At 45.5% G+C, this 12579-nt stretch overlaps 1 protein-coding gene across 1 annotated transcript in view; it reads left to right on the top strand.

Annotated features, from left to right (window-relative positions):
* The window catches only part of LOC137517744 (kinesin-like protein KIF20A), a 68195-nt gene that overhangs the window by 24236 nt on the left and 31380 nt on the right, over window positions 1-12579 (top strand). Inside the window, exons 7-8 of the mRNA XM_068234777.1 lie at window positions 9268-9343; window positions 12153-12317. Of these exons, the coding sequence (XP_068090878.1) occupies window positions 9268-9343; window positions 12153-12317 (241 nt within the window). The remainder of the gene's footprint in view (window positions 1-9267; window positions 9344-12152; window positions 12318-12579) is intronic.

Below are 12579 nucleotides of genomic sequence, written 5' to 3'. Positions count from 1 at the left end.
CGCCTCCGGTTCACTTCTGGAATTTCAGACTTTAAAGACTGAAAACCACTGCGCCTGCGTTGCCGTGTCGATCCCGCTGATGTCGCCAAAAACGCACAGCGCAGGCCCAGTATGGTCTGTGCCTGCGCCGTGCGCTCCTGGTGACATCAGCGGGAGTGAGGATATGGCAACGCAGGCGCAGTGGTTTTCTGACTAAAGTCAGAAATTCCAGAAGTGAACTGGAGGCGGGGCCGGAGCATCGGTGAGTGGCTGCGCCAACACAGGATGTCTGCGGGGGACCATTAGAAGCCCCGGGTAAGTTCAACTCCTTTTCCCCGACCCCCCCCCCCCCCCCCTACAGTATCCCTTTAAGTCACACTGCCTATTTATGTGATATGCTGCTTTTTTTTTTTTTTTTTTTTTCTTATTAGTGGAGGGGAGCTTAATCCAACATTTTGCTGGGCAGGACTACTTAAACCACTAAGTTCATGTAATTATGGTTTCACCCATGAGCATGCCAACATTCCGCTGCATGGTCAAACCCATCTTTTTTTCTGGATGGACTGCCCAAAAGTGCCCTGGATCTCTGAAGGCTCATACACACATCAGACTATAGTCTTTGGAAAATGAAAGATCACAGACCAATTTTACCCCCTCCATGTAGTATGAGAGCCATACCTACAGTCTATTCTATGGAGCTGAACTCCCCATCAGACAGAAATCTTTGCAAGATGCTGCACAGACACAAAAGATCCGTTCCTGTAAAATTCATTCATAGTCTGATATCTGCAGATCCTTATACACGCCTTGTTTAACAGACATTCATCTGCAGATCAGATCCACCAGGATGGATCTTCAGATCTGCAGATGATTCTGATCTTCAGATGAATAAATGAATAGATGTCTATTAACCATCTTAGCGGTATGGACGAGCTCAGCTCGTCCATCACCGCCGATGGCTGCCGCTCAGGCCCTGCTGGGCCGATTTCGATGAAATAAAGTGCAGCACACGCAGCCGGCACTTTGCCAGCCGCGTGTGCTGCCCGATCGCCGCCGCTCTGCGTCGATTCGCCGCGAGCAGCGGCGAAAGAGGGTCCCCCCAGCCGCCTGAGCCCTGCGCAGCCGGAACAAATAGTTCCGGCCAGCGCTAAGGGCTGGATCGGAGGCGGCTGACGTCAGGACGTCGGCTGACGTCCATGACGTCACTCCGCTCGTCGCCATGGCGACAGGAGAAGCCAAACACGGAAGGCCGCTCATTGCGGCCTTCCGTGTTAATTTTAGCCGCCGGAGGCGATCAGAAGAACGCCTCCGGAGCGCCATCTAGTGGGCTTTCATGCAGCCAACTTTCAGTTGGCTGCATGAAATAGTTTTTTTTTAATTTACAAAAAACCCTCATGCAGCCGCCCTGGCGATCTTAATAGAACGCCAGGGTGGTTAAACAAGGTGTGTATGATGATCTGCAGATCTCGTAGACTAAGAATGCATTTTGCAGGAACAGATCTTTTGCAGATACTGATCTTTTGTGTCTGTACAACATCTTTGCAGCATCTTGCAAAGAGTTTTTTTTTTTCCTGATATTTTCAGCTCCATAGAAAAGACTGTATGGCTCTCATACTACATGAAGGGTGGTAAGATTGGTCTGTGATCTTTCATTTTCCAAAGACTATAGTCTGATGTGTGTATGAGCCTTAAGGATTCTAGCAACACCTCTGGTTACTGGCAAAATGGTCTCGTCTTTGGAAGACAGCAGCAGATAAAATCTCCCTCTAAAACCTTTCCCTCCAAAAGCAAAGTTAAATCAATACAAAAATCGCATTTATTCTCTCGAGGGCATTATTACAGATGGAAAGCTAGTATATTAGTATGTTTAAAAACAATCAGGATAATGTATAGTCCAAATTAGAACCTTCTAGCGGCAACCTTCTATGGAAACAGTTATTCAACATTTTTTGATCACACATAGTACCCTGTCAGTGTTCGCTATCATCTTATAAAGCATTGCCTGCAGGTTATAAATCTGCCCCGGATTAGCTGTAAGCAAATCTGGAAAGAAATGGCAAAGGTTATTTCACCAGCAGAAATGACACAATTTAAACTCAAGGGAGCCAGAACATCCACGTTTGGGCAGGGACAGACCCCATAAAAGTCCAGCCAGCTGCGGCCATTTTTTTGTCTTCCAAATTCCATCGACTTTGACCGTCACACACGTGTCCTCTGGAAGATCTGGGCACATGGACCTGCATAATTCACTGTTCTAAAGGACTAGTCTACGATCAATGCCTAAATTTGAACTGGATTCTTTTCATTCATCCCAAAAAAAGACTGCATTCAGTGTTAATTTAAGTATATCTGTGTAATGCATTTTTGGTATTAAAACATTTAAAACTTGTTAAGTTATTGCCTGTTCCTGGAGCATCCACAAACGTACTTACTCCTCTGAAAACGTTATGCTTGAATCGGGCACAGATACAGATCGGGTGCTGATCCCTGCATACCGCTAAGAGTGGAGTTAGTGTTCCCAGTGTATTAATATAGTTTACAGTCATGCTCTGTTACGCACGTGGTGGCAAGCAATACATTTTGTGTGTGGGGAATCCTTTGGAGTCAGAACGCTCCTCTCGGCTAGTTGATCTATAGATCACAAATCAGTCTATGGGCAAATTTACGAGACTGACTTTCTGAAGCGATTAACAATCAATCACTGATTGGGCCTTGTGGGATGTGGTGCTTCTTTTCTCCCCTCCCCCCCCCCCCCCCCCCCCCAAAAAAAAAAAAGCAAGCCTACCTTGTCACATTAGGTAAGCAGATTGTCTGGACAGAATAGGGTTGAGTCACGCTGTTGGGCTTCAGTGTTTTCGTTCGTTTTTTACCTTTTGCTTGTTCCAGATAAGTTTTAAGGTACTTTAAGTGTAAAGGGGCCATTAGTCTTATGCTTAATCAATTGCTCTGTTATAACTGAAAGAAAACTGATTTTCAAAAGAAGTCCCATATTTTCCTATGGCACCTTCCACACTTAACGCGTTTTTTTTTAACTGAAATCTTTTTTTCACAATGCACTGCTATGGAAAAAAATGCGTACGAATGCACACCAACTAATTAACTGTAAATGGGCCCTAAGCATTCTAGACAGCTAACTAGCATTTTGAACAAGTCGGCAAAGGACACTTCCATTATGGTTGCTGTAAGTTTACTGTAAAAGTTGAAGTGTGCTTATAAACGGGGACAAATTTCTGGAAAGGTCACAGAGGCCAAGGCATGGGGGGGGGGGGCTGCTGGCCAAGGGGTGGCTGGACATGGAAAAGTTGCTGAATATGGAAGAAATGCCTGCAAATGGAAAAGGGGAGCAACAGATGGAGAAGGAGATGCTGTACATGAGACAGGGACTGTGGTACATGGGTGTTGCACAAGGATTGGGAGGGGTGCTGTTGCACGTGGATAAGAAACAATGGGTTGGCCTAGGGGAGGAAAAGTGTAAATCTGGCGTTGCTTATAAATGTTAATGCTATTTTCCCGGATCGTCACTCGGACAGCACCCCTGGATGAGACTTGTCTCCCTCCCCACCGTGGACAGGAACTGCAAAAGAAATAATTTGCATAAGCAATAGGCAGCCAGGTATATAAGCTACTTACTTGCCACTATACTTCAGTTAATATAAAAGATAATACGGACAAATTCCTGACATTGAAAACCATATTCCTTCTAGCAATTACTACAGCAAGAAGAATAGGTGAGCTACAAGCACTATCGATTAAGGAGCCGTACTGTGTTGTTTCAGAGGATAGAATAACATTGCGTCCGGACGCAACATTTCTTCCGAAGGTGGTTTCTTCTTTCCACAGGAACCAAGAAATTTATATCCCGTCATTTTGTGAGAATCCGGCAAATGATAAGGAAGAGAGACTACATTTGTTGGACGTGAGGAGGTGTCTGTTACAGTATTTAGAAAGATCTAATGCCTGGAGAAAATCAGATGCAATTTTTGTCCTGTTTGCCGGAAAAACAAGAGGGAACAGAGCTTCTAAGACGACCTTAGCACGCTGGATCAAACAGACGATTGTATCAGCATACCAGATACGGGGAAAGACGTTAACCTCTTCGGTCAGGGCTCATTCTACAAGAGGCATTTCTACGTCATGGGCAGAGAGGGCAGGGGCCTCCATTGAGCAGATATGCAGGGCTGCAACATGGTCAAGTCATAACACTTTTGTGAAGCATTATCGACTTAATGTATCGGCAGCTACAGATTTATCCTTTGGAAGAAAGGTTCTGCAAGCAGTGGTCCCGCCCTAAGCCTGATCTTTAGTATATCGTCTCATCCAGGGGTGCTGTCCGAGTGACGATCCGGGAAAGACAACTTTACTTACGGTAACGTCTTTTCCGGTAGTCAGGAGGACAGCACCCCTACAACCCGCCCTTATTGGGTGGAATATCAGAGGTTTGTATAAGCATTATTAAGTGTCCGTATTATCTTTTATATTAACTGAAGTATAGTGGCAAGTAAGTAGCTTATATACCTGGCTGCCTATTGCTTATGCAAATTATTTCTTTTGCAGTTCCTGTCCACGGTGGGGAGGGAGACAAGTCTCATCCAGGGGTGCTGTCCTCCTGACTACCGGAAAAGACGTTACCGTAAGTAAAGTTGTCTTTCCTTAATAGGTAATTAAACCCTCTGGCTGCCTATTTGCGAATGACTTCTCCACAGCAGCCTGTGCATTGTGTATATCCTGCATATAATAATTCTGCACTCTTGTGACAGCTTTTCATGCATGGATTATAGTGCTGGATATTTGTTTTTCCTGTGACGGTGCTTGCAGTATACAGGCTGTAGTTTATAAGACAGACAACATGAGAGCCCTGATCTCTAAAGGGGAGCAGAATCTGGAGTATTGTTGTTGCATAGTTAACAATGGCATAGCTGTGGAGCTATGGGCCCCGGTGCAAGTAATACACGCCCCCCCCCCCAGCACTCTATATGTAACACTTGATACAGCGCAACAAAACCTGCCAAGGATTTCCACAGTATTAGAGGTGCAAGAGGTGAATGGGGAACAGTTTAATACTATTCAAAGCATCTATAGAAGTGATTACCACCACAGGTCCAATAAATAACTAATATTTTGGTTGAGGAAAAGCCCCATGGGGCCCCTCTGGCCCAAGGGCCCCAATGCGGTCGCTACCTCTGCAACCCCTATTGCTACGCCCATAGCCGGCCTTTGATATGAGCGACTGGAGCGGTCGCTCAGGGCGCCAGCTTCCAAGGGGGCGCCTATAGCTGGTTCCCTATACTGAGGGCGCCTATAGCTGGTTCCCTATACTGAGGGCACCTACACCTGATTTCCTATACTGAGGGCACCTATAGCTGGCTACCTTTACTGAGGGCACCAACAGGGGCGTAACTAGAAATCACTGGGCCCCCCTGCAAATATTTGGATGGGCCCCCCCCCCATAGGTGCCAAATAATCGTAATGGGGCAGCGTTTCACTGTAAATTAATTGTAAAGTGGGCAGCATTTTACCAGACAATCGTAATGTGGGCCAGAAAATCGTAATGTGGGCAGAGTTCACCAGAAAATCGTAATGTGGGCCTTTAGAAAATCATAATGTGGGCAGAGTTCACCAGAAAATCGTAATGTGGGCACCAGTCACCAGAAAATTGTAACGTGGACAGCATTCACCAGACAATCGTAATATGGGCAGCGTTCACCAGAAAATCATAATGTGGGCAGAGTTCACCAGAAAATCATAATGTGGGCAGAGTTCACCAGAAAATCGTAACGTGAGCAGCAGTCACCAGAAAATTGTAACGTGGACAGCATTCACCAGACAATCGTAATGTGGGCAGCGTTCACCAGAATATCGTAATGTGGGACAGAAAATCGCAATGTGGGCAGAGTTCACCAGAAAATCGCAATGTGGGCAGCAGTCACCAGAAAATCGCCATGTGGGCAGCAGTCACCAGAAAATCGCAATGTGGGCAGCATACACCAGAAAATCGTAATGTGGGCAGCAGACACCAGAAAATCGCAATGTGGGCAGCAGACACCTGAAAATCGTAATGTGAGCAGCAGACACCAGAAAATCGTAATGTGGGCAGCAGACACCAGAAAATCGTAATGTGGGCAGCAGACACCTGAAAATCGTAATGTGGGCAGCAGTGACCAGAAAATCGCAATGTGGGCAGCAGTGACCAGAAAATCGCAATGTGGGCAGCAGTGACCAGAAAATCGCAATGTGGGCAGCAGTGACCAGAAAATCGTAATGTGGGCAGCAGACACCTGAAAATCGTAATGTGGGCAGCAGGCACCTGAAAATCGTAATGTGGGCAGCAGTCACCAGAAAATCGTAATGTGGGCAGCAGACACCTGAAAATCGTAATGTGGGCAGCAGGCACCTGAAAATCGCAATGTGGGCAGCAGACACCTGAAAATCGTAATGTGGGAAGCAGTGACCAGAAAATCGCAATGTGGGCAGCAGTGACCAGAAAATCGTAATGTGGGCAGCAGTCACCAGAAAATCGTAATGTGGGCAGCAGACACCTGAAAATCGTAATGTGGGCAGCAGACACCTGAAAATCGTAATGTGGGCAGCAGACACCTGAAAATCGTAATGTGGGCAGCAGGCACCTGAAAATCGTAATGTGGGCAGCAGTCACCAGAAAATCGTAATGTGGGCAGCAGACACCTGAAAATCGTAATGTGGGCAGCAGGCACCTGAAAATCACAATGTGGGCAGCAGACACCTGAAAATCGCAATGTGGGCAGCAGTGACCAGAAAATCGCAATGTGGGCAGCAGTGACCAGAAAATCGTAATGTGGGCAGCAGTCACCAGAAAATCGTAATGTGGGCAGCAGACACCTGAAAATCGTAATGTGGGCAGCAGACACCTGAAAATCATAATGTGGGCAGCAGACACCTGAAAATCGTAATGTGGGCAGCAGACACCTGAAAATCGTAATGTGGGCAGCAGGCACCTGAAAATCGCAATGTGGGCAGCAGACACCTGAAAATCGTAATGTGGGAAGCAGTGACCAGAAAATCGCAATGTGGGCAGCAGTGACCAGAAAATCGTAATGTGGGCAGCAGTCACCTGAAAATCGTAATGTGGGCAGCAGACACCTGAAAATCGTAATGTGGGCAGCAGACACCTGAAAATCGTAATGTGGGCAGCAGACACCTGAAAATCCCCCTCCAGCTAGTCAATGTGTGTGGGCAGCGGGCAGCAGCGGGATACATACCTTCTTCCTTGCGTTCCATCGCCGCCTTCTCGCTCTAGCGGCTGACGTCACTTCCGCTTCCGGAAGTGACGTCAGCCGCTAGAGCGAGAAGGCGGCGATGGAACGCAAGGAAGAAGGTATGTATCCCGCCGCCGCTGCCCGCTGCCCACACACATTGACTAGCTGCAGGGGAGCGCAGAGGGGAGATCCCCGAGGTGAGGGAGAGGGGGGAACTTCCCCTCTCCCCGCCGACTGTGGGCAAGGCTTTCCCCTCATGCTGCCACCCCTCCAGCCCCCAAAAAACGGCCCCGAGCGGGCCCCAGGGGGGGGCCGGGCCCCCCCCCCCGCGGGCGCAGGCGCTGCAGGGCCTATTGCTACGCCCCTGGGCACCAACATCTGGCTACTTATACTGGAGGCACCTACGCCTGGCTACCTATGGGGGGGGGGGTGGAGACCTTCAACCGACTTCCTATACTGGGGGCACCTATGCTTGGCAACCTATATTGAGGGCACCTACACATGAGATCCTATACTGGGGGCGCCTATACCTGGCTACCTACCTATACTGAGTCTGAGGGCGTTTTAGGGGGGGCGCACTGTGGCTATAACGCGTGGTGCAAATTGTCGGTGCTGTGCTATCATTCTAAATGGGGAGGGGGCTAACTGTCCCTCTGATTGTTTTTATTAATATCCCTGAAAGGTTCTAGCCTTCATTTTTAAGTGTATTCAGGATAATGCACTCTTTCCATCAATTCGTGGTTATTAATAGTATTTTTCTATTATACATACGTGACGTGTTGTGGAGATCTGGGCATTTGGCGTGATGTGTCACGTCAAAAAGGTTGGGAACCCCTGTCCCAGGAGAAAAGGGGAATTCCATATGGGCCTGTGTGCATGTGTGTATATGCACGTGGGAAGAGGATGAAGGGGGGCACAAAAATCAGGTTTCGCTCAGGGCGCTGTAAAACCTAAGGCCGGCCCTGGCTACGCCACTGATAGTTAATTGAAGAACAATTTGGAACTGATTTATAATACTGTACTTGAGTTCTTGGCACGCTTAAAATCTGCAAAATGCTAGTACTAAACCGTCCACAAGATGGCAGAATTGTTTTAGATTTTGATTTTCTCTGGCTCAACTAAAAAATATGAACTCTTCACTGTATTGTAATGCAATCACAAAACAATAGGTACTTTATTTACAAATGGGATACCTGTGGAGAGGTTTCCAGAAGTACGCTGTATTTGGTTTGCAACGCAACTTTTTCCGAAGGGAGTCGTTGTGCCTGCCGCATTCGTGGTGGAATTGCGGTACTAGAAAACTGAAGTGCTACTGCACTGTAGCACAATTGTCTTTCATAGTGGGAGATCGCCCTAAGGCCCCTTTTACACTTAGCAGCTGATGTGCGTTAGTACGCGTTTTTTCCATAGCAGTGCAATGTGACAAAGATTTCAGTTACAACGCGTTAAGTTTGAAAGGTGCCATAGGAAAACATGGGCATTACTTTGAAAATCGGTTTTCTTTCCGTTTTAACTGAGCGCAACTGATTAAGTGTAAAAGGGCCCTTAGGGCTTTTTGTTATAGTACACATTCATGCAAATGCAAGGGTATCATCAAAACGATAATCACTGGAACCCTTTTTATACTACCGTAGAGTGATCTGACTGCGATCTGAATTTACATACCACAAAAGTCCTGCATGATTTATATTCCTATTTCTCCTTGTGTCACTATAATCCAGTAAAAATTGTTAAACTCTATTGCAGACAAATTGTATTGTAAAAATGTCACGCAAATTGCATTGCATTTGTGTTTTGTAGTACCCTAAGGCAGGAATTGGATTGGGCGTACATGATGCATTTTTTTTCATAACTATCATATGCTAGTGATCGTTGTAGTAATTTTTGCAGTAATGTGAACCCCCCCCCCCCCCCCATTTTTGGCCTGTGTGATCTGGGTTTTTTTTTTTTTTTTTTTCTTTTGTGTGTTTTTTTTTTCTTTTGGGGGAGCAGCAGCAGGAGGAGGTGATAAACTCCAATTGTTAGACCTATTTTTAACTGTTAACCTTGTTTACAGGATGTTATGAAAACCAATCCAAGTTCAAGCAACCTGCGAAATCTGTGTTCTAGTGAGGCAATTTCACTCCTTGAAGGTAAATTGGATTGTGGGTTAACCTTAGCAGCCTAACATACATGGCAGACTTCTGGCTTCTGGATCCAGAGTTGTTTTTTCAAAAGACCTTGCGATTTAAAAAAAAAACTATTTGAAAAGCGCAGTGCAAGCGCAGCAGTGTACAGGCCTTAAAGAAAACCTGTACTGAAAGTTCCCCAGGGGGGTACTCACCTCAGTAGGGGGAAGCCTCTGGACCCTATTGAGGCTTCACCCATCGTCCTGTGTCCCATGGCGGTCTTGTTGCAGGCCCCAGAACGCACAGGTGACAAATCCGACAGCCTGTGCAATATTTACCTTTTCAGGCTCCAGCGGGGGCCGCTGGTGCGGCGCTTTTTGAAGGAGATGGGCAAAAATAGCTGATCTCCGTCGGGTCAGCTCTACTGCACAGGCTCAGGAGACTTGCTCCTGCGCAGTAGAGCGGCCCAACGGAGATCGGCTATTTTCGCCTACCACCACGGGAAGAGCGGATACTGCGCCTGTGCTAGAGCCAAGAGGTAAACGTTTACATCGCCGCCGCTTCCGGAGTATTTTCTCTGCTGCCGTGGGACCGAGGACGAGGGAAGCCTCAATAGGATCCGGAGGCTTCCCCCACCCCCAGGGGAGTGTTTTTTTTTTTTTTGTTTTGTTTTTTTTTTTATATATTACAGATTTTCTTTAAAGGTGTGTTTTCTTTGGGGGGGGGGGGGGGGCTGGTTTAAACGTGTTTTAAAGAGACTCCGTAACAAAAATTGCATCCTGCTTTTTATCATCCTACAAGTTCCAAAAGCTATTCTAATGTGCTGTGGCTTACTGCAGCACGTTCTTCTATCACCATCTCTGTAATAAATCAACTTATCTCTCTCTTGTCAGACTTGTCAGCCTGTGTCTGGAAGGCTGCCAAGTTCTTCAGTGTTGTGGTTCTGTGATGCATCTCCCCCCAGTTCCCTCTCTGCACACTGCCTGTGTGTTATTTAGATTAGAGCAGCTTCTCTCTGCTCTTATCTTTTACAAGCTGGATAAATCCTCTGAGCTGGCTGGGCTTTCACATACTGAGGAATTACATACAGGCAGAGCTGTATGCACTCTGCAGGAAGAAACAGCCTGACACTTCAGTGGAAGATAGCTGCAGGGGGAAAGAAACACACAAATGATCTCTTGAGATTCAAAAGGAAGGGTGTATACAGCCTGCTTGTGTATGAATGTATTTTCTATGTGTGGACACACTGTACATCAACCTACTTCCTGTTTTGGTGGCCATTTTGTTTGTTTATAAACAAACTTTTTAAAACTCTTTTTAACCACTTTTAATGCGGCGAGGAGCGGCGAAATTGTGACAGAGGGTAATAGATGTCCCCTAACGCACTGGTATGTTTACTTTTGTGCGATTTTTAACAATACAGATTCTCTTTAAGATGGGAGGAAGCTTTATAGGAAGATAGGAAGGGAATATCTTGGAGGGCCGCTCCAGAGATGTGCTGCCCAATTTAGAGCAAGCTGTGCTTTCACTGTATAGGGGTGCTGGGGGTTTTTTTTTTTTTTTTTTCCTTGGACTGAGTACATTAACTACTGATATACATCAGGAAGAGTCTAATAGCCACTAGGGTAGATCAGATGAAATTTGAAAACTCAAAGCAATTTATAGTGTATGTAATGCTATACACAATGATGCCATACACACTGATTTTCTGGCAGATCGATTTCCAACATATCCGATCTGCTTTCCATGTGTTTTCCGTTCACATCCATCCGAAATTTGGTCGGAAAACAATCAAGGATCAATCGTAAGTCAAATTGGACATGTTGGAAATGGATCTGCCAGAAAATCTGTGTACCTAGCATTATACACGTGCACACTTTAGATATATGTATTTGCTTTCTATTTCTTTTCAATTTGTTGCGATAATGATCAACTGTTGGTTGAACACCTATGCAATATATTTTTACCACTGAAAAATAAGTAGTTGTATTTTGTATGTTGTAGCTGTATGTTTGTAGTTAACTGGAGCTGACTAAAAGTGTGTGTGTGTTCAAATCCAGTTAAACGTATCTACTAAGGAAAGTGATTAGAAATAAAGACAAGACTTTGAAGGCTGTTATAGTTGCAATGAGGAAAATGTAAGGGCCCATTCACACTTGAGCATTTTGCCGGCGATTTTGGCATAACGCTCAAACACTAGTGCTTTTCAAAGCGCTAGGGTAATAAGTCTATGGGCCCGTTGTTGTTTGGGCGATTTGTGCTAAACGCAAACGCGTAGCCTGCACAATTAACAGACTATTTCCTGGCGATCGCGTGTTAGTGCTAAACGCAATCGCTAAAACACCAGGTGGTGTTTTGTTGTTTTTTTTTTTTTTTTGGGTGTTAAAGGTGTTAATCGCCAAAAAAACACCAGAGCAAAATGCTAGCAAAATAGCTAGCGGTTTGTGATCAGCAAGTGTGAATGGGCCCTCAGAGCTGGTTTTTATATAGGTCGAGCATTTTGACTAGGGTTTGAAACTCTGCTCAAGCCATTATGCAAAAAACAGAAAGGAATCTTTGGGCAAGGTTCCCTAATGCTCCTGGACACTTCATGGAGTGTGACCTAAGAGGCTGCAACTGTGAAGGGTTTTGAATTTGCTAGGATGAAAGTGCAATTATCAAGCTTATGTCATGTCTAAATATATTAACTGTCATGATTACTACCTTGGAATGTAGTGTAGTAGTTTTTTTTTTTCCTTCTAGGACTAGTAAAAACTTAGAGAATGTATGTGTAGAGGGGCTTCCTGGAGGCCTTTTAGGATCCATTTTTATTTTTTTATTCCCCACCTTGCAGAAGGAAGTGATGAAAATCTTTATCAGTACTCTGCATGGGTATCGTTCTTTGAGATCTACAATGAGTATGTCTATGACTTGCTAGATCAGTTCCCATCATCCAAAAACCAAAAGAGACCTACACTGAAGGTGTGCGATGACCAAGCTGGGATTTCTTATGTAAAAGGTAAACCTGTCCATTTCTAAAACATAATTTATTTTTTTCCCTACATTTACTGTATTTTTTTTTTTTCGGACTATAAGATGCTCCTGACCATAAGACGCAACCTAGGTTTAGAGGACAAAATTATATACCAATCCTGGTGCATCCATGACGAAAGGGGCATCTTGTGGATTATGCCCCCTTTTGTACTTCATGCCCTCTTTGCATCCCTGTGTCCTCCTCTGCATGGGCACAGTACAGGGAGTGCCCAACGTTGCGCTGGGTT

The sequence above is a fragment of the Hyperolius riggenbachi genome, chromosome 5 (assembly GCF_040937935.1).
Source record: "Hyperolius riggenbachi isolate aHypRig1 chromosome 5, aHypRig1.pri, whole genome shotgun sequence".
NCBI lineage: Eukaryota > Metazoa > Chordata > Amphibia > Anura > Hyperoliidae > Hyperolius > Hyperolius riggenbachi.
The sequence above is the reverse complement of the archived record's forward strand: the minus strand, read 5'-3'. Positions and strand labels throughout refer to the sequence as shown.